The sequence below is a fragment of the Taurulus bubalis genome (genome assembly GCF_910589615.1).
Source record: "Taurulus bubalis genome assembly, chromosome: 9".
Taxonomy (NCBI): Eukaryota; Metazoa; Chordata; class Actinopteri; order Perciformes; family Cottidae; genus Taurulus; species Taurulus bubalis.
Window position 1 is genome coordinate 3,708,511 of NC_136597.1, and position 23,784 is coordinate 3,732,294.

The 23,784-nt window shown below is 41.0% G+C and overlaps 1 protein-coding gene across 1 annotated transcript in view; it reads left to right on the forward strand.

The window, feature by feature from the left end:
- LOC306741520 (NT-3 growth factor receptor-like) overlaps positions 1 to 19,778 on the forward strand; it is a gene marked incomplete at both ends in the record, with an annotated part of 183,263 nt that extends 163,485 nt beyond the window's left edge. The window contains 3 exons of the mRNA XM_079223823.1: positions 6,228 to 6,471; positions 14,043 to 14,201; positions 19,593 to 19,778. Of these exons, the coding sequence (XP_079079949.1) occupies positions 6,228 to 6,471; positions 14,043 to 14,201; positions 19,593 to 19,778 (589 nt within the window). The remainder of the gene's footprint in view (positions 1 to 6,227; positions 6,472 to 14,042; positions 14,202 to 19,592) is intronic.
- Between the last annotated feature and the right edge of the window lie 4,006 nt (positions 19,779 to 23,784).

The following is a 23,784-nucleotide window of genomic DNA, read 5'->3' on the forward strand; positions in this document are numbered from 1 at the left end:
AGTCAATACAGATAAAGAGCTGAGATGAACGACGACGTGCATGTTCAGTCCATTAAACACCTGCATGAGTGACGTTATACTACAGAACAACATCAGCCGCTCTCTCAGGCACCATGAGATATACGGGGCCGTAGACCCCCGTCCCGCGGAGCAGCCTCCCCGTTGACGTTGATTTCACTCGGTTCGGCCGACGGCCTTCACATGCCTAAAGGAATCAACATTTCTTAACATAACTGCAGAGAGTTATCCCACATCAGAAAATACACATTAAATATCAATAGCCCGCTGTCCCAATGCCACTGGTTAAAGACATGAACAAATATAAAGTTTTAACAAACTGGAGTTATCTTGTGAATAAAACTAGTAGTGCCACAATGTCAAAAAATATCCATTACAAAAGAGTACAAGATATTTACTCGATCAAGTGTTTGTTGTTGTAATACTTAATTTCTCCACAAGAGGCTGAAGTGCACCACTACCACATGTTCTAAATAAGACGAAAAGCATTCTTCTTTTTCTCTCTTTAAGGTGAGTTTACATTTACATAACTTGAAAACACATATGTACTCTGTGTTGCGAGGAGGAATTAAACCTCACCTGGAAGAAAATGTGAATTATTTTACTCCTATTTAGAACATGGTGTAGGGGTGAACTTCAGCCTCTTGTGGAAACACAACAACTAACGAAAAAATAATGCTGACATTGGGCGGAGGCAGAGTTCTCCCTGGACAGGTCACCAGTTTATCGCAGGGCCTGGGAAAACTCAAGTACATATTATTTCACATGAATACAATAATTGAATGAATGTTCTTTGTCACCATCCGCCTCTGTCTCAACACTGAGGTGTTTAAAAGCTGGTGCCGTGCCGCCTCACGAGTATGAGACCTTTATTCCTTGGAGCGTCCTACTCACCTGTCTTGAATTTCTGATTTGGCTTTTAATTTATTATTTTGTTCATCGGCTCCCGACCAGTGATCAGAGTTTCCTCATTAGAAGAGGTCTGCAGAGGCTGACCTGAGTGTGGTCACAGAGAGCCGTGTGGCAGCTCGTGGACACGCAGTGATGGATGTGCCAATCTCCAGGTTGACTCCTTCATTGTAACCTCGTCACCGGACTACAACTCCACTGCTTCTAAACCACTGTTCCTTCTTCCTCTGCAGCCTCACTTTCCTTCTCGACAGGTAAAAAAAATAAAAAACTTGCGGACTCCTGCCAGACCGTTTATGAAAAAAACATTTTTTGTGAACTGCCGACAGTTACGAGGTCGTAAATATAAATGACAGACTCCGCTCCGCCATCAATTGTTGTCAGCGCGGTCGGCGCCTCGCTGCGAGAGCCTTGTTAGAGCCGCGCCGCACAAGAGCGACCCGCGGTGATTGATGAATGAGCGTGTCCGGTGGAGTGACAGCCCGGCAGTGGGAACGCTTCCACCCGGAGCGTTATGTAAAACTTAAGTAAGGAACAGTGCAGAGCTGCTTTAGCCGTTACATGGCGATTGATGGCCGAGACACAGAAAGCAGACGGATGCTGGTGCATGGTATCGGTGTAAATCAGTGTCTTGCAACCTCGGGTCCCAAACAACAGTTTGCTCCATTGCAAAGGTTCCTAACAGAACGTATTGATGGCAAATATACACCAGATTTGCTTTGTATATTTATGTTTTCTTTTTTCACCCCCAAATTGTTTCTCTGATACCACTGTTTCGGTCCAACTATTCTCTCACACATATAAAAGAATCAAATGGGCACATTAGTATAACATTCATGAGCACATTCATGATCACCAGAGGATGAACTCCATGATCTTTCACTTCGCACCCCTCTCACGCTCAACATTAAATAAAATAAATCTACGAGTATAGTTGCAGAATGAGGGTCCGAAATACTTTATTATTTATATATAAATAAAGGAATCTCTAAAATATGATGTGAATTTGTTCATAAAAAAAATTTAAAAAGTATGCACACCGTCATGTTTTAGATCGTATGAACCTGTAAAGGTGAAATGCTGCCCCCTATTGGTTCGGAGCATGTAACCAGGAATTACACATTACACTTTTAAGATGGCAGTCTCGGTTTAATATTGAAACAAGTTTACTTTTACTTTTTGATAACTAAACCTTTCACTTATCCTAAACTAAGTACTTGTAACCTTGGACTAACCACTCATAAGATGCAGGAAATAAGCCTCGTCTCTTGTGTCAAATTCCTGTACTTTGTTTACCCACCATGCACCACACACGCTCCTTTTCTGTGATCTGTGTGAGGCAGCCAGAGGTGGACCATCGTTGACTGTTAAAAATATCGAAAATGAACAAAATCCCCGCAAACGTGCATGAGACTAAATTTCCGTGAGCAACATTTTCAGTGAGAAAAGAGTTTTGGTCGATAAGTGAGCAGCTGAGCATCCATCATGAGATATGCAATCGATTAAAGATTATTGTAATATAACATGGTTTACTCTTTGTAATCAAGTGCCCCAACGCAGGACTGAAATAATACCTGAAAAGCCATTACCACATATAAATAATGCATTTATAGGCCAACATGAGCTGTTAATTCAGGAAACAGTACGATTACTTTTTTTTAATCTGGGGTCCTTACCTCACTTATCTCCTGACGAGAAGGTCCCGAGCTGAGTCGGACTCTGCAGCCCCTCTACCTGCAGCTGCTCTGGTTGAGAGCACAAGCTAAACGCCCAAATTGTAAATTGCGGTTGGTAAGCTAATGAGCTGCATTATGTCTGCTGTGATTAGATGTTATTTGCTCCCAGGATGCTTTGCCTCGCAAAATAGAACATTGGTACTTAGTCCGCCGCCAGGAAGCGAAGTCTACCAGTGCTTATGTGGGACTTGTGTGTGTGTGTGTGTGTGTGTGTGTGTGTGTGTGTGTGTGTGTGTGTGTGTGTGTGTGTGTGTACGCGTGAGAATGCTTGTATGGGACAGTGTTTCAGCGAGTCTCGTTGTGCCTCGGATGCTAATTTCGACTCAGTAATTGTGTTTCCATTAAAGTGCTGGCATCAATTCTTCCAGGACATACTGCTAATTTAGCCAGCACCCATTGCCCTCCAAACCACCATGCTCTCTCTCTCTCTCTCTCTCTCTCTCTCTCTCTCTCTCTCTCTCTAACCCCCTCTCTCTCTCACACACACACACACACACACACACACACACACACACACACACACACACACACACACCAAGCTGCCACTTCATTGGCATCACTTCCTCCATTAGAGACTTAAAAGTCAGTGAAGCTGAAAAGACACACACACAAATACACACACAGGTTGACTACTGGGTACACTTTGTATTTAACTATTTAACTACACACAACTCACACTCTGTCCTTCAACAGCCTCTGAACCCCATCGCCTCCTCCAAAAGGCACTAACGTATTGTTGGAACATGATGGTGACCGCGCTACATCGTTGACTTTTTTTTGATGAACCATGTCGTGGACATTTTGGAAATGCATGCAAGTCAAATGGATCCGGATTGTAGATATTTAACCATTAACCAACACTGAGTTAACAGTCATAGTTAAACCGTTAAATATATATATTAACGGCGTAGCGGCTCACTGAAATGAGAACAGCTGGTCCCTTCGGGCCGACCACTCAAAGACGCGTAGCTAGGAACGTGTCAGCCGCAAAACCATTGTTCTCCTACGGTACGCTGCTTTCTTGCACTGCGTAACACAGCCAATCAAATCAAGCAGGAGGCGGGCTTTATTACTTTACCACTGACGTCCATTTTTGATGGTGGTAGACGTTACTGCGGACTTCCTACTCACTGCCACACACAACCACACACACGAGACATTGTCAGGGACACACACAGCTGACAACCTAACAGCTGATCAAATTACTTCAGGGAGACTTGCTGGACAAGTAGCTGCATGTGTCCACGACAATGCTCACTCTCCCTGACGGGTGATCTGTGGACTCGGTCGCTGGTTTAGCGTGCACGCTGTAGCCGGTGAGTCATGATCGATTGTCCACCGAGCTATTGTTGTACCCGGACGACTTGTTTGGCGCTTCAAATACAATTCAATGCAAATACTTGAAAAAACTACTCTAAATTGGCATCCCTAGTACTGAACCACTAGGACACACTTCAACATGCTGAATACCAGTAAGGTAGTCACCAAGGACACATTGTTCCAACCCATGCACAACAAGCTTCCACTTAATTGGCATCCCCTCTTTAAATGGGCCAAACTGGGGATTTTTAGCTTTTGGGGTTACTAATTAGATACACTTAATACAAGGTAACTATAGCCTATACCAATAGCAATATATATATATAAAACACAATATTATAAAAACATCTTGGTCAGTGACATAACATCAAAAATGGTTTGTTAAGGATAATTTATTTGTGGGTATTAGATGACTGTGAGAAAAAAAGATTAATGTACGACTATTGAGCAGCATATTTTGGAGTGGAAAAAGTATAACCCCAACAGCAACTGTAACATAGAGATTCATTGGAGATTCATTTTTCCATGTGTTACTTTGGAAAATATTCTTATCTAAAAGGGCCGCTTGTTTTTTAGTTTTTTTTCCATGGTGTTTTGTCCAGGACGCTCGGGCATTCAAATGGAAGATCATGAAGGATATTACTACATATTGTATATTCCTTTAATCTCACATCGCAACACTTTTTACACAAATTCTCTATCTATTTTAGCCATTGTTGGTGATCTTAGCTAGAAGCTGGAGGTCACACTCTGGCGGTTGAGCAGCCGGGTCAGGTATCCCTCTAGCCCAGGGGTCGGCAACCTGCGGCTCCGGAGCCGCATGCGGCTCTTTAGCCCGTCTGTTGCGGCTCCCTGAGGCTTTGACAAAAAAAGAAAAAAAAGACAACTTTTTTTTTTTTTTTTGCCCAGTGGAAAAACTTTTCAAAGGGAAGTCCTCTTATCTTGGAGTTTTAGGTGATATTGTGTCACTGAAAAAAAAATTCAATGTTTAAATATTTCTTTCACTAAAATGTGCGTCACGTCGCTACTCGTGATTCAGAGCCCCGCCCTCGCGCACAGATGAGTGCAGAAGAGCGATTCCTCAACTGCTGCAGCAAACTGAGTAAAAGTAGATATACTTTCAGGAAGTGGATCACGTCTCCAAACTCCACTACTGCAGCTGGTTCTGTGTCGGCTCATGAGACAGTGAGGCGTCCGCTAGTAAAAACGGATCCGTCCTCCGTTTGCGGTGCTCTAGTGAGGAGGACGCTCAGTGTAAACGTAGCAAAAGATATGCGTTAAAAATGTAAAACTCACTGAAGAGGACAGGTATTGAACCTGCTACCTTGCAGTTACAGGACAAACACTCTACCACATGAGCCACAAATATAGATAGACCTGAAGGTCTGTATAGTTGTGTTTTTAATTAACCTTAATGTAGCCGACACATGACTATTTTTTGTTTGATAGTTATAAATGGGTAAAATAGCAATACAATGTAAAATTGTTTTATTTATTCTTGTTCTATAATTTTACAAATACAACAACCTATAGTTTTTTGTATATATAATGACTATATATAAAACTTCAGAAGCTGGGATATCAAATAATTTTTGCGGCTCCAGACAATTCTTTTTTGGTGGAAAAAGGTCAAAATGGCTCTTTAGATACGGAAGGTTGCTGACCCCTGCTCTAGCCACTCAGATGTTCAGGCTTCAAAAAGATAATATTATGAGCCAGAAAATAATTTAAATATTGAAGAAAAAAAAAGTTGTTCGTCGGATGGTACGTCCATCACTACCTTGGCAAAGACTGTAGGCAGCTATTTTTCAGTAGTTCTTGCACATTTCATGTATGATTTACGTTAAAGTAACAACTGAATTGTTAACACAGCACAAGAATAAAAATAAAAAAATCTCAATAAATATGTACTTCATTGCAATTACATGAGGAGCGAAGTCCTTAATGGATCACACACCACTGTGAATTACCTATCTTAACACGTTTCAAGGGTCGAAAAGTACATTTTATACCAAATGAACTTAAAAACAATGTCTGCTTAAAGAAAACAAATCAAATTGGTTGTATGCAGGTCAGTAGTCATGTGCAATATACATCATTTGGAGTTATTGGGCTACAACGTGCAAAAGCAGCAGTACAGTGCAACCAAAAATGCCGAGCTACATTGCACCGCCTGAATGCATATGCAATGCTTGATTGTGAGATATTTCCCGAGCTCCTAACTCACTCTAACTTCCTCCTCAGAGCCCACGGGCCAGATGCCATGATCCTGGTGGATGGACTGCCTCTGCAGACCAATGGGGAGCTGGGTATGTCCCAGATGCTTCACATAGCCAGTCAGATCGCAGGTGGGATGATCTACTTGGCGTCTCAACACTTTGTGCACCGCGATCTGGCAACCAGGAACTGCCTGGTGGGGAACGGACTTCTGGTGAAAATAGGAGACTTTGGCATGTCCAGAGACATTTACAGCACCGATTATTACAGGGTAAGAACCACTTGTTTCATGCAAACACAACTTTTGTTCTTTTCTCTCTGTGCATTAACCCCAAAATTAAAAATGCATTGCGGTATACGGAATGCATGTCTCATTTACACAGGGCCAATTTCAGGAAATGGGATGATCTAAACACACCCCTGCTCCCAAAAGATTATTCCATTCATCTTGGGATGCTACTGTTTTCCCTCTGATGTCAAACAATGTCAACTTTTACAAATGTGCATGTTGAATATAGCCAAATTCATACTGTGGCCACTGATACAACAGTTTGCTGAATATATGTGCCAGTGTCAAACTGCAGGTGAAGACACAGTGGCGGATTTAGCAAATTGGGGGCCCAAGGCGAAGGTTTGTATGGGGCCCCCCAATCCGATCTTTAAATGAGAACGAAAAAAAGATTTTACCGACTGAATGGTGGATAGGCAGGTAAAGCTAATCTACAGGGAAGTAAAGGTTGGAGAGGAGAAAAAAAAAACCTTCCCCTTTAAACCCTGCATACACTTCTTTACTCCAAAATGAAGATGGAAAGCAGAGAGCACACAAAGTGTAGCACTACACAAACTAATAGTCACGATGGAGCCGAACAGAGAATAAAGTTTCAGATAACACGAGAGAGAGCGAGAGAGAGAGACCTACTTGCTGACTTCTCGCAGGACTTCTCGCAGGTCTTCACACCAACATGATGCGCAGATGTAGGAGCTGTACCTGTAAAATAATAATGATAGTAATAATAAAAAACATTGTCACCAACTAACAATATGGTCTATGAACAAAATTAGCTTCTTTCTTCTATCATGAAGTGAGAGGATAACAAAAACAACAGCAGTCCATCATCGGGATTAAGAAATATGATTTTTTTTGTATTGTTAAATGATTGCCTTCTCTCTTTTGTGTCTGTCCCTTTCTTTCTCTCCCCCATGTTTCTCTTCCTCCGTATGCCTGTTTTTACTCGTTCTCTCTAATTCTAGCACACTAATTTGTATGGGACCTTTTCGGACGATCGCACATCGCTCCTTGGCAGTGAGCTTCTTAGGCCAGAGAGCCGGGTCATCTGTCAGCAGGCCAACAGTGCTTTGGTCGGTGGCAGCAAGATTACCACAGCTAGGGCTATTAGCAGAACTAGGCAGTTGACTCACCAAAGCATCATCGTCATCATCGTTGTCAACGCTGCCAATAACACTGTCGGTGACGGTGGGCGGCAACAACATGATGTCCTCTTCATTGTCTTGGTTAACGTCGTTATCCTCACCTAGCGCCACTTCACAGCTAGCTGCTGCTGCTGTAGTAGCATGTTCAATACTTTGGACGTTCCTGCCTGTATCCCCAGTAGCCGTAAAAAAGTGTGTCATCTTTGGCAGCGTTTCTAAATATTTATCGGCGTCTTTTCTTTTTTTTCTTTTAATTGAGCCGCTTGGACAAATTTGTTTCATTTTTGCTTTTGTTCTTGTCTTGCTTCTCCGTGTAATTTCCAGTTCTCCTGTCGCTGTTTATCTTTCGCGCCGCGCACCGTTACGGACTAGTCCATTTTATTGTGAAAGTAGGGGGTGTAGCCACACGACAGATAACCATGAACTGGACATTTTAACTACTACTTCAACGTATTTCTTAAGAATATTAATACAATTGACCATGCATTTGACGCGTTCATGATGATAAGGGGCTTTTTATTTTTATTTTTTTTGAGGTTGGTTGTGGGCCCCCCCTACTATGACCACTGGTACGGGCCCCAAGCAGCCGCCTAACTATGCCTCTATGTTAAAACCGCCTCTGTGAAGACAGAAAGAGTGAGGCTTAGCTCAAGAGCTTGCTGCTCGGGTTAGTTGTGCAACCAGTCGACAGCAAATGGAAAAAAGTTTCTCGGTGAGAACCAAACAAAGGCAATTTCAAATGTGTGTGATATTTGTGAACCTGGACGTCCAAAACCAATCAACGTAACCCAGAGAACCTCAAGCGCCTGTATACAAATATAAATAATGTTTCCATAGTGTGTACTTTATAGTGTCTAATAGTGTAGGTTTAGTGGCTATGCTTAGTGTGTACTTTGTGTGTACTTTATACACACATACAAAGTAAACCCCTCCCCGTCATTGTTAGATGGTCAGAGCAACTGGCGTAGTATAAAGAGTGAAAAAAGCCTGTGAGGACTGACGGGTCAAACAAACACAAACTTTCACATATTTCCCCTTAGTTTGGTTATCCAGTTATGTAAAAAATGTGACAATTTTACCAAACAAAAGTAGTCTATTTATTTTTACCCAAATCACAACCTTTTCTTGAGCCTATTCAAGTACTTTTGTGGCCTCAACCAAACAAAGAGCTTTGGAAGGCATTGGAAGTTTATTTGACCTTATCGGATGCCTTCTACGTTATCCAATACATGTGATGTGCTTTTGGGTATGTGTAGTGGAGAATTACATGTCATCTTCCATGCAGACTCACTTTCGGAGGTTTCCTTTGTGGTTTTGGACGACCTAAGTTTTGTTCTCACACTCAGCAGTGGACACATGGAGGATGGACCACTGATTGCATTCTTCCAGTGTGCAATAGCTGCAGGAGAGGAGGCTGCTATCACATTATGAGTAACTTTGTAGCGTCTCTAAATGATTCGGCCTGCAGCTGTTTTTTTTTTAAGGATTTGTAATGTTTTAATGAGCCCTGGACGAGATGTTGAAAACGATCATGTGGGTCCCAGATGGAGTAAGTGGAGAAGCCCGTCTCTACGTGTCCTGCCTGTGCAGATGAGGTTTGTCTTCATAGGTGCTTGGAACAGCGGCTCATAGGGATTTTCAGGAGACACTCTAAGCACTGTAATTGGCATGGTGGGAAATAATTTATATTTGGCAGTAAATGTCAATAACTCCATGGAGTCCCATCCCCCTAAGTAGCTTCTGTGGACTGCTTTCTTTATAATGGCTGCTCCACCGTCTCAGAAGGGCCCACTGGTAGACAGCAGCAGCAAAAGGCTGACTGACTTAATTTAAACCCTTATCAGCAGTGAACTGATTCAGTTGTACTCCCTTGTTTAAATTGCTCATGTGCTTTCACCGACCTTCTCCTTAATGCAGCAAGTTGAATTTGCTGTATACATTTCTGGTAGACAGACAGAAGTTTTCACAGAGTATATAGCTGCTTCAAAGGTAGCATGTGTATTAGATCTGGCCATAATTTGAGTTTGAAAGTTCTTTCAACTAAGGAACTAACATTATCAACAGAATGTGAATGGATTACAGTGTTGACGTTATATCAAAGACGTCTTAAGTAATTTTTTTTTCCACAGAGATATCTCCTGAAAGGGAAATTGAAATGAAAAGCAAGGCCCCTGTCTTGTGGTATCTCTTGTAATTGGAGAGGCGATAGTGAGTCACTGTATCCAACAGTCTTTGAGGCCCTGGTAGACGGGCCGACGTCTCCGTGAAAGAGTTGGTTTGAATTCAGCCAACGGTGCACCGGATCGGCAAACTTTCTGTTGATACCAATACACGGTTTGACCCAATGCTCCACGAGCCCACAGGGAATCGGGTTTTCGGACGAATCCGAGGCGCCACAGTTGCCAACTGAAGCTCAGACCCCCAGGGCCACTGCATGCTGCGCCTCTAGGAGAAAGCATCCCCTGCTGGGAGGGAGGACATAAGGAAAACACATTCCCTCACCCATCACAAAATCTATCTACAACTCTTAAAACATACCCAAACCGTACACTTAGTGTCACGGTAAACCAGTGTAGTGGCGAACCTACGCTAAAGGTCGACGCCATCGACGTGAAGATTAGAAGATGGCAGTGTCATTTCGACAGTCTCTCAGAGTTCCAGCAGTTGTATTTTGAGTATTCTCGCAATGCTGTTAGTTAGTAATTGGCTTTTTCTTGTAATAACTGATACTAAATTGAGATTGTATCGACCCAGTGGTAGAGGCGAAATGCTACGCCCTCAGCTTGTGGCTAGGGTTAAAAACTTTGTTAAGGTTACGGGAACTTCGTCGTCTTGGTTACAATAATAAACACCTGGTTGAGGTTATGAAATGATCATGGTTACGGTTAATGAGAAACCAACCTTTGGCGGTCGGTTGGAAACAAACAGGGATGTTAAAGTTGTTTTGTTGACTCATCTATTTTTGACTTTGGGTCTTTGAGAAATGTAGCTGACACAACTTCCTGTTTTCATTGGTATTTTTTATTTTGATGTAGTTAATCTCTTGGCAAGTGAGCCAAAAATGTCCTTTTCCAGACACAGGGCCACATATCCACCCGGCTGTACTCCGTCTGAGACGACAGTACGACTGGCTGATTAACATGCATCAGCTGTCTACAATTCAGCCGAAGTGACAGAGGATATCATTTTCCTCCAGTGATCCTCCTCCCTGTGCAGATTGTTTGCCTGCAGTCAAACAGAACTCTGTCTGCAGCTCAGACTGAGAAGATTGCACTGAAGCACACAGGACTTCAGGGTCAGATGGAGTGCACGCTCTGTGCTGCGTGCTCACGGCTGTACCCGGCTTCCCAGACTTTACGACGCAACAGAACCAAAGCTGCAGTGCATATATTGCGATCCACCGCTACCCTTCTGGACGCTCAGTTTTGAAATATTGTACTGCATATTGATGCTTTTCCACCACTCTGCTTGCTACAATTTCCCCCGAGCCAAAGGAAGAATCTTTTCTTTGACGAACAGATATTGAGTTTACAGTGACATAAAAAAAGAAGTAAAAGCTTGAACCAGTTAATGATTAAACCTTTTAATTAATGTTGTGGAAGGTGGTCTAGATTAGTCTCAAGCCAGCCATGCGCCCAAGGCTAACAGTAACCCTGGGCTTGAACATGAACCCTGAGAATAAATGTGATTAATGCAGAGCTGTCCCAGAATCATCTTCTGGAAAGACATGTAGGAATCCATGGAGCTTGTTTCTCTCTATTCAAATAATAATATTATAATAATTACACTGCAATGACATGTGGAAAAGAGTGCCATGAAAAAGGTTTATGGAAGAGCACCTGCTGGACTGAGACAGGCACTTTGTATTTAGCTATATATTATCGTTAAACTATGGAGTTTTGGAACATAGTGATCTTACAGATCAGCAATAAGTCATTTATTCTGTCGGAGACATCTGGAATACACGACGGCTTAAATGTCCAATGCAAAGTACAAACTTTTTACAGCATTATTTCTAGTTTATAGGGGTGTGTTTATATTCATCACCAAAACTTGAACGTCAACTAAAATTGTAATTAAGCAAAATCAATGCACGGTGATGTCATGTGGTTTAGGATGCCACTCTTCATTCACTCCAATAATGATTGACGATGATAATTTTCTGGTGACAAAACTGAAATACTGCAGAAGCTCTATCTCTGGAGTGAGTGAGCTGTTAATAAATTTGCACGGTCAGTTTTTTGATGGAAATGGATTAAATGAAGAAGGTTACGCAACAAAAGTACGTCAAAATAAGTCAATGTTGACTTTTGGTTTCGCTTTACCCCCTGGGTTTCTCATGCCCGGAACAATTATACAAGTCGGTGTATGTTAATGATGAGAGAGAAAAGGGACACGAACAGGTTACACACAGTAATGATCAATAATAAGAGATGCAATTAAAGTTATAAAAGTACTTAATGAATATTGAAGGAATGACTAATTCATGATGGAGAAATGGGTAAAGGATGGCAGGACAAGAGGAAGAGTTGACGGGGAATCAGGGAGAGGAGGAAGGTCGATTAGTCAGCGGCACACTGGAGGTCATTCATTATGTGAGTCGTGATTAGGAGGCACATATTTGACTAAATTAGTCAAGCTGCTTCATGATTTCACAGCCGTTGGAGAGCAGGCAGGAGCAGATGAATAATGATTCAGTCTGTCTGATGTACACGCTGTCGGATAATAGAGAAGACATTCTGGGCCGCGCGTCTTCTCATATCCTCACCATTACTCATGTTTGATTAGAGGAAAAATCCACCCAATGACAGAATCTACAGGAAGTGACCGGCCTGCTGTATGTTATAACTCAGTCGGCTGTATCGGGTTTTTATTGGATCCTCGTTATCATCATTGCGCGTACAGTTTTGTATCATAATGAAATGCCACAGGGTCCATGTGCTATCAATTTTGTAGCCAGAGAACAGTGGTAATTCACTGGTAATTATTTCACTATATACAGTTTGAAATAATGTTATATGTGAATGTAGCTCAGTGAGTGTGTTCAGGAAGCCAGTCTCTGGAGGTTCGGCTTTGTCCAGCACTGCTCAGAGGTTGGTTGTCATGTTTATATATCCAGCAGCAAAAGTGAACCTTGCTCAATGAGCCACGGCCTGTAAAGGAGTGACCCACATGAGGGACCTGAAGCTAAGCCCCACCCCTGCTGTACAGAGCACCGGTCTCTGGTCAGTTGATTCTAAACTGGACCTTAATTTACTAAATGAGCATCATGCTGTATTAACGAAGACTTGAAAGAGAGATTGAGACCATAAACTCATGTTTACAATGTTGAGTCATTTTCTCAATAGACTTCTATACAACAAGAGTTATTTTTGCAACCAAAGGAGTCGCCCCCTGATGGTCAGTAGAGATAATGCAAGTTTCAGGCACTTTTGCTTTGGCGTCATTGTTCAGAATCAGAGGTTGCACCCTGGCCACAAGCAAGAAGGGTGAATAAATGAAGTAGATGGGACATACACACACATGCAGATAAATTCATTGATTTATAGTTAGATGTTTCTGCAGCGCCACCTGTTGGCCCAAGTAGCACCAACTTTGGCAAGGTCACTCAAAAATCACATCTGCACATCGCCACCAAATGTGGTTGCAATAGCCCAAAGCTTTTCGGAGATATGGCATTTGTTGTAACATAAGCCCTAACGGCAGCATTTGAGCAAATTGTGAGGGCCGGCCAATGCAAGAAAAACATATCTGCCATATTTGGTAATGATTGCCCACAATGTCGAGAAGGAGCAGTGAAAAAATTAAAAAAGATTTGAACACAATTCAAAATACCGGAAAATTCAATCGACACAAATGGGTGTGGATAGATTGGATAGATTGGTCTGGACCCACATAATCTAGGACACAAATAGCAGTATCATTTCAGTGATTACATTGCCCTCAAAACATAGGAGGTAAACCAAAGCAGTAGCATACAAACAGCATTTTGAGAAGACAGGGTTTGACATCCTCCCAAACACATTTTGGGACAATGCAACAATACGCACAATGTACCTTTGGTAAGAGGTCAAAAGCTTAGGTCAATTACTTTGAATACTTCATTCTGTTACTTTTTCAAGGAAAAATATAACCAAATGTGATTTTTCTTTCTAAATCCCAAAGTTGATTCCACATTTCAAAAGTGGGATTTTCCATATATAATATTTGCTTGTGACTTGCAAAATAATGGCATTGCATGTGCCACATGTACGTTTTTACTAATCTGTGTGTGTCCCTTAATAATTGTGGCGTTTCAATGATGGCGATATCATCCCCCAAAGGCATCATGGGTAAGATATTCATCACACACTTCATCATACACATTTCACGCTCATCTCTAAAACCTCTTTCTTCTGTGTGTGTGTCCAGGTGGGAGGTCACACCATGCTGCCTATCCGCTGGATGCCCCCGGAGAGCATCATGTACAGGAAGTTCACCACGGAGAGTGACGTGTGGAGCTTCGGAGTCATCCTCTGGGAGATCTTCACTTACGGCAAACAGCCGTGGTTCCAGCTCGCCAACAACGAGGTACGCTACCTGATCTTAATTCATCTTGATTCAAATGTGTGTCTTATATTTGTAGGTCAGCCATCTTTCTCGTCGGTTACAATAACATTAACTTCGGGGACACTGAGGTCATGTTCGCTCTAGCATTTCTTGGCTAGCTGGACAATTTAATAGGATACATTCTACAATTTTTTAATTTATATTAAGTATTTAAAGATTTGACTGTTTATAAGCAAAGCCACCAAAATAATAATAATAAACCTGAATTGAATACTTGTGTTTAAGAATTAAATAACGCCTTTTTTTTAATACTAATGAGTTAATATTTTTGGTTTGGTTGACAACTTCTTAGCTGGCTGTGGTTCTTAAACTTCAACTTTATTGTCTTGAAGCCAATTTAAAGACAGAATACACTCAGACTTTTACACAAAACGTAATAGAATACATAAAACATAATAAGTACCTCCTATCGGACCGCTTCTTAATGAAGTTGAAGTGTTCCCACATCTCAGTTTATTAACTCAGAGTACAATGTTGACAAAATGAAAAAAAGTATTGAAAAAAATAAGAGCCAGGTTATAATAAAAAGGATCAATCCATTAAGGTCATGGCAGAGCTCCCACACAGTAACAGGTATCAAGAGTTATGAGTTATAGCATATAGCTCATCCTCCATCACTGGGTGAGTGTGGGGAAAGTCCTGGCGTTTCCGTAAGTGGACACTTTTTGGATGGACCAGAGATGCAACAAGCTCAGCAACTGGTGTGTAGGAATTGAGTCAGGAGGTGTTGATCAACAAGCCTAACTCTAGCAGATTCATTAGGGTCTGTTTGTGCTCCGGGGAAATAAATAAAGGGACTTGTGAATTGTGACGTCGGATATGTGGTGGAGACCTCGCGTAAATTAGCCAAGCATAAGAAAATATTATTAAAATATTATTTTTGAGTATGCCGCACGCAGAGCTGTACACTTACATTTTGATGAGGCTTCCATCCTTTGCAGACATCATGGGTTCTGTTCTGAGACTCGTGCTTCTGCTGTGTTTTTGTCACGGCCAATCAACCGAAAGGGGTCAAAACAATTGTATTGACTTTTTTATAAGGTTACTGACTGACACAACATTTTGCTTTTTCTCGTGGCTCAAAAACTGACATCCACAATAGAATGTGGGCTCTTTTTTTTAACTGGAGCATCTGCGGAATAATTCCATACCGGATACGTTATGATCGTAAGGCACGATACAAGATTAATAAATTCATGTTTTCGTTATCTTATAAAGATAATAAGATAAGATACTAGAAAAGTCTAGTTTGAAAACGTGAATGGGATATCAGTGGATCAAGAAACATAAATGCTCCTTCTTTACCTGCACAGTAAACTGAACAGCACACTGAAGGAACCCACATATTACAGATGTCTTCACACTGTGGCCCCAAGAATCCCATTTCCATTGGTCTGCCAAGGCTCTAAGTCCCTTTTTTTAAATGCCAGTTATATTGATTTCTTGAGGGAAATCAGGAAAGATGGATTCACCTCAGTGATCTCAGCAACAAGTGCATGTCTCTATGTCTTGTATATTCAGTTTAACTGCACAACTGCACTTTGGGAAGGTGTGATATTGCAGCAGCTGTCATACCTTATTATATCATATTCTAACCCCAGTGAAGAAATGCTTTTATAAGACAGGACACGCATGAACTAGTTTTTCAAAAGCAGCAAAAGCAATTCTTCTCACTGATTTTCCGTGTTCCGTGCATACCAGTTTGACTGACTATAATCATACAGAAGAAATTATATAAATTGTATTCAGGGGTGTGGCCACAATGAACGATTCAAAGGCTCGTCAAATGTCATCAAGTCATACTATACTATAATATTTCACTCAAGTAAAAGTAAAATGTTTGTGAAAGACTGTAGTGAGATAAAAGTAAAACCCATGTGTGCAAGTGAAACAACAGATTGATATATTAATAATTGTACTCACCACGCTGTTGCTCTGACTTCATGGAGCAGAAGTAGTGTTTTCACTCACTAATTGCTTCTACGTTGCCATCGTCTTGATAGCTGTTCATTACTGTCAATGGAAACAAAGATGTGTTTCAAGTGAAGTGAATGATTTCACTCCAGTGAGCCGTTTTTGACGGGAACCATCAGGGCCAGAATCAAAGACAGTGAACAACGAAAACGAAGGCCGAAGTACAAGCAGAGAAAACAACTTGTGATTGCTATTCAAGGTAGAAAGTGCGAGTGGCGGAGCGGTGACGGCGATGGTTTCGTGGAAAACATGATATTGATTTCACCCACAAACGGCATCGACAGCTAATTCAAAACAGATCGAAAAGCATAGCAACATTACCAAAATATGATAAAGGTGCAGGAACACTAGATTGTCTTTCTTTTCTTAATGTGGAACAGCGATGACTGAGACCTGATCCACTCAGATTGTTGTTATTTGCACCCCTCTAGATCTACCTTCCCTGTCCCTCATACTAACGTTTTGTTATGCATACATGGCCTTTCCATAGCTGAAATTATGTTTTATGGTTCGTAGGCTGGTTCAAAACTTTCACAACACTAGCTTTAAAATGATCCTTATTAATAACTTCCTTGTTTTTTTTTCAAAGCTCTACCACTTCTGCACAGAGCACATCTCGTTGCATTTCATGAATGCTGTATGGACACACACACACACACACACACACACACACACACACACACACACACACACACACACACACACACACGTGAGCTGCAGCCAATCCTGGTCTCTGTAATTGTCTCAATCATTAGAAAAGTCATAATTAATTTTTTTGAAGGAAGATATAATCATTTATTAAATTCAAAACACAATTTTATCCGTTGAAATATTCTGCTTCAATCCATACATGTTGGTGTTTACGCCATGTTCACTGCACCTTTCCCGCTTGCGCCCTTGCACGCAAAGCGAGGCGAGCGCCTGTAAGTTTCATGCAATTACCGCACGAATAGCCTATAATGTTCCACTTATTTTATTTTTTTTCATTGTTTTGACATTTCATCACGCCATGGTAGTGAATGCTTTGCGGCCCAGTGGTTGGAAACAGACATTTGCAGAATGCAGACAATGCTGTCTAGTTGTGCTGAAGTTTATTCTACTCTTTCCTTTGAATAAACAAACTAGTGCGCCTGAATGAGAAAAATAAATCAATCTTTGCTATAACGTTGCTTATCAGACCTAAAATAAATAGGAGTCTGTTTTCAAACCATAAAAGTTGAAGATTAACACTTAAAAGCAAAAGGAGTCATTTAAACCTCACGATTCATCAGTGGCTGTGATTATTCATGTCTGGAATATTTGAGCCTGACCTTAATGCAACATTTAGACAAACAAATTGAGGTTGTATTTCTATTCATACTCTATCCCTGGTCGAATGGCCTGAGGAAAGACATGTTCATGTGGAAAGTTTTTTAAATGACTGCACAGAGGAAAACAAAGAAGAAATTAAGCTCTTGCAAAAGGTGCTGAGCATAAGGAAAACATAATCGACCCTCTTTGACAGCAGGGAGCAACAGATATGATTGAGTGACTCTCGCAGAGTAATACTGTGTGTTAAGATCCCATGCAGCAATACAGTTATGACTGTTTTCTACTGCAAACCTACGGCTACTAATAACGTAACCAAACAATGAGCTCACTGCACCCGGTGTGCATTCATCTTTGTCATTTTACTGTACCCTCATTGAGATAATGCAATTATTAATAAATACAACAGACTCATTTAATTGCAGCATAAACAAGACTGTCTCTTTAGTCAACATACCCTCATATGTGTTTGCATTATATTTTAATCTTAAAAAAAAGAACACTGAACCCAGATTATCAGCAGAAAACAGATCTCCAGATGGGCCTATGGTCTACCTTCACTTTCAACTGTACATTTAGGCCCAAAAAAAAAACTTGAAAAGTTCAGTCAGAGACACTTGGATTAACACATATACCATTTATTGTCAATGGTTATATAGTTAGATTTGATGGAAAGGCTTTGCTGTTTAATAATAACAATAATGAATTAAGTAGACAACACAGGTCTACAGTATTCTCAATAATACAATACAAAAATATAATAATACATAGCAATACATAATGCAACTTCATATCATGTTTCATGTTTGTGGGAGCTCTTAGTTAATCTGAGAGATACACTGTTCTTGCTGAGCTCATGTTCATGTATATCTGATGCTGTATCCTCAGATTATAGCCTTAGTGTTTTTAGTGTCAAGAGGAAGTTGTGGTGGACAATCAGCAGGTAGCGGGCGCGGACGCGTGAACTAAAGCTACGCTTCATTGCTGCTATGAGTAGCGTCATGTGCAAAACTAATTGGCAAGTTTGACAAAATGTTTGTGGGTGCAAGTCATGCACGTGTGTGACATGTGACGGTTGCTACTGAGCCGCTTGACAATGCCAAACATCTTATTAGCTCCCTCTCGTTCATACTGATAATAAGGACAGAAATAATTGGCTGATGTGTTGTGAGCCATGAACTTTATGTACTCACTTGAACCCGAGCAGCATCAGGCCAGTAGTCGATACACAAGCGCAGGTCTAATTGATGCTCAGTTTGGATAGTTGAAGTTGTTTCTGGGGTACAAAGAGTTCAGTGAAATATTTTTGATTGGAGAAATCTTCCTCATAACCCCGTGGCGTATATTGCATGCCTCAGCCCTGAAAACTTCCACGCTTTTCTCTTCATGCATCAAAGTCAAGCTCTGTTCAGCTTCTCTCTACTGCTGACTGACATAACAACGCAACCTGTGTTCAATACAGCCAATACAAGCATATACACACAACCTGCAATAATATAATATACAACAATTCTGTTTATCCTTAGAGTATCCAAAACATTAGTATTTTAGAAGCACAGATGAAGCAGTCCAAGTAACCTTATATCCAATAAATAGTTCAAATAGTGCACAATGTTACAATACAAAAGCAATATACAATGATGAAAAGCCAAACATATGACAAAACAGCATCCATTGCAATATTATTTAGTGAAGAACAATAGCAAACACACAAGGAATGGTACAAATTGTAGTATAACATTTACACAATACATTAGTCCCAATACTATAAACAATACATAAATAATGACAGTAATACACTCATCTGTTTATCGATATTAAAGTCAGTCGAAATGTGTTTCAACGCCCCAGAACCGCAGCAGTTTGAATTAACATTCCTCTCCTGGATTGGCACATGTTGATTACTGTACCGGAACTACTTCTTCTGTCTGTGTGACGCGTCCGGTCAAATGACGCATTCTGCAACTCAGTCAATGTGTGTTGTACTACATGTGCTCTTTACATGCATAACCAATGCTCCGTGGGAACAAGGCAATATGTTTAACAGTGCTTGTCTGTCTGTCTTCCCAGGTGATAGAGTGCATCACTCAGGGCAGGGTGCTGGAGCGCCCCAGGCTCTGTCCCAAGGAGGTCTACGACATGATGCTGGGCTGCTGGCAGAGTCAGCCACAACAGCGCCTCAACGTCAAAGATATTCAGAAGATACTGTTCACGCTGATGAAAGCCACACCGGTCTATCTGGACATACTGGGATAGGAATGGAATACAAGGGGGAAGGAATTGGATGCGTTTTGGGTTGGACTAGATCTTCACTGGAATAGAAAGGAGTAGACTGGATCAGAAGTAAATGGATTACCTTGGAGTGGAACTCTGGCCTGGACTCATAGCGTAGTCTGTGATGCAACCATGTGGTTTGGGATTAGAAATGGACTGTATTGCATCCAACTGCCTGACATATAAGGATCGGGATGACCGAACTAAAGTGGAGTAAAGTGTCTTCAACTGGATTGGAATGAACTGGATTGCATCGCATAATAATCAAAGGGAATGTCTTGGACCTTACCTAAATGGTTGAGCCGAGGCTTCCTTTGTCCAGGCTCCGTTGTGAATTAATTCATGATTAAAAGACTAGGAAGATTGGATTGCATCAAATTGGACTGCACTGGATTACCCTGATTGTAATGGTCTGGTATGGTTGGCTTTCTTATCCTAATGATTTAGGTAACATAATGTCCTAGCCTATGTGTCGTCATTTCACTCTGTCATCACTGCAGTTTTGGTTCCACCTTGACGAAGCCTGACGTAGCCCGCTAGAATCTGGCTCAACTTGGCTACATTTCAAATATCCTGTCCGAGGTTGTACTGACCTCACCCTAACAAGGATGTATCTGTGTCCTATGGTAAGTCAGGCAATGGTTGAATTTAGCTCGGTTTCACAAACCCTAAATTGGAGCCATCTTAATTGTTCTGCCTCATTTGGCCTGTACTATTGCCTGGTCCTCACACAGTAAACCATACTTGACTTCTACTGTGTAATGTAGAAGTTCAGAAGGTTGACCTGCACAGAATAACCTAACGAAATCTATGCGCTTTTTTAAACAAGTGGAAGCTCCTGTGTTCCAGGATATCTTTCCCCGGCTTGTCTATTTGTCTGTACCTTTACATCAGTGCTTGGCCAGATTGGACTCAATGCCCCTCATGTAGAACTTGACAGTGTTTATGGCAAACGTTCTGCAAGATCTTCATGACCCCACACAGATTAGAAGTACTAACATGAACTTTAAATGCCTGTTAAGTAAATATGTGAGGGGGTGTGAGACAGTTGTCTGCTATGATGGATGGTTCCTGTTAAAACCATGGAGAGAGGAACTGAAGTGCTGCATCATTTCATCTTTGGGACCTCTGTTGAAACCGGCAGCATCCTTGTCCAGATACGAACTCCAAAGAAAAAGACTAAAAATACTGACGAAGTAAACCACCACATTTTAAACATAAATCAGTGACAGAAGGACCAGGCAGTTCTTGCTAAACGTTGATGGAATGGACTGTTCACTTGATAATCTGTAGGACAGATTTTATGTTTTCAACACGGGTCATTGAAACATAGAGGAAGTGAGTCAACGAGAAAGGACAACGTGCATAAATCCAACATGCCCCGTGCAGCAGCTGTTGTGTTCTTTAGTGCGAGTCCAATGTGTCAGTGTTTTCATCTGCCAAACCTTCATAGATACACCTTCTAGTCCTGGACTCACCGAGCTGTTCACCTCTGCAAGAGCCCGACCAGACCTTCCAATCCTGAGCCTGGAAGTGTGGCCTGAGTGACTGTCTATCGCCATAGAGATGGACCTAAGTGCCTCATACTTCTTTCTAAACACTGGAAACAAAAAAAAAGTCTTTCAAAATAAGAGCACTTTTACATTTTGTTTACCTACTTACAAAAATGTACACTAGCTGTAACCCTTCCTTGTTTTTCTTACAAACTTTCAGCACTCTATGTATTGCAAAAAACAACTCAAAAACAAGAATAAAATGTTAAAAATGATACAGAAAAAAATTAACCCCTGGGAGGAAAAGCAAAAATGAATGGAGAAAAAGGAGGCTTTTTTGTACCCTTCGCAGCTTGATGAGAACGTTGAACTACCCAAGGTGAAGTTACATTTTCTGTTTAAAAAAATATATACATATTCTATATATTTTTATTTATTTTTATTTCAAATCAAAGAGTGGACCTCTGCCATGCTCCAAAGCCATTGGAATATTCTGCCACTGGGTAGGACAGAACTGATCACCACAAAAAGACAAGCAATGGGCTGGGAGGAAGCCTTCAAGGATGACTTAAAAGAAGCCTTTTGTGTAGTGTCGCATACCTGGATCCACTCTGACGTCAGCGAGCAACAACTGCTGCATGGCAACAGGAAATCTGAACTGAAAGGAGAACGACGGAGCTACCAGTCAATGAACACAATCTTTTTAAAAAGAATGTATATACTGTAAATCTCTACGTCTTGAGATATGTTAACTTATTTCCTTTTTCTCGAGTTTGATTATTTTTAGCTTCTTGATGTGTTGTCATATGGTTCAGTGAAAGCCAATAGATATTTTGATAATCTTTCTTTCTAGTTGGGATTACAGTTTATTTACTTTATTTAGCCCATACAATGTCTTTTCAACATTTTAACAAGATAATCTGTATTAAAATAATTTCCATTCATTTTTCTTTTAGTTGCTCATTTGATGGTAATGTATGAGTCTGGGCAGTATAAGAAATATGTGAAGTTATTGGGCCGGTGCTTTGTTAACCTGCTTTGAGTTCTAGTGCTTATCTGGGATCAGAGACATTCTTAAATTTGAAAAGGACAGTTGTGGGGATTTACTCTGTTTGCCAATCACCACTCAATGATTCCATTTCAGTTCTCCGTGTCCATGAATGCCGTGTTTGGCCTATTTAGGATAAATAGTGGAACCCGGGGGGAAACTGCTAACCTGGCTCCCACAAAAGTGAAAAAAGGAAATCCTCCATGGGTTCTACAATAAGCTCGCAACATTTACCAAAATGTTTTATAAATAAAACTCAACATGTATCTTTCATTTTGGGCATTTTGGGATCCTTCCTTTCAACCTCTGTTTTATTACACTGCACATTGTTCTTGTTCAAATGTATTTTCCACATAACATTTTTGCCTGCCCGGTTTGTAAATCATTATGATCAGAAAAGCACTATTACTTTCAAACTTTTACTGAGGACTGATAACAAAAATGACCTTTGTGTTCTTACTTTTGCCCGACACTTCTAATGTGTGGGTAGCCTCACTCACTCAACTGAGCGTTCAGCGATCTCTCGAAATCCATACCTACTTATTAGAGTTGCTCGTGCAGGCGGCTGAGAAACGTATAACTTTATGATTTAGACCACACCCATTTACAGACAATGGTCCAATCTCACCTGTAATGACAAATCAGGGCATGGGATTGTTAGCTCGGCATGCTGGGAGATTTGATATGTCAGAGGCAAACACATTGAGTCAGTGAGCAAAGACTGAGTTTAGCGTTTGGTGTCTGAGCCTATGGCTTAGCTGGCATCCTGAAACAATCAATACAAGTTGTATCTGTCCTTAGTGAATGACAGCAATTAAAAAGGCAGCACTCCATCTATTTACTTGACAAACGGAACCCATACTATGCTGTTGTTGAGTCAACTTAACAGCAAAATGACAAGCCATTGCTCAACTTTTGTCCTAAATTATAGCCATAACTGTATTAATGTGTCATCTGTGTCAAGGAAAAGAATGAGTCACATGGCTGAAAGAGACTAAGAAAGGCTCCGCTGGGTCCGATAGCTGCTCCAACGACATGTAAGCCATTGTCGTACCATTTAGTGTTGTTTGATTGTCATGTATCTGATCGCTCAAAAGCACCTTTGCGCGAAAATATTTTAACTCAAAATTTTCACCTGGCATTGTAATAGAGAAAAGGTCATCGAGATTGAGCAGAAGCAAACACCAGTGCTATCTGGGAGATAGTATCAACTTCTTCTCATTCCAACTATTCACTTTCTAACATAATGGGTAGCCCAGCGCAAGTCGTAGTAAACAGGTGGTTAACGCTGTGAATTCAAGCAAAAACACATATGTTTAGCCAACAAAACCACCTAAATTTGATGAAGAAAGATTCATGGCTAGGATTAAAATAGCTACGTTGCGAAAAACAAAATTACGGAAACCTTTGGGACACCGACACCGCTCTCCTGGTTGAAAGGCCTGTG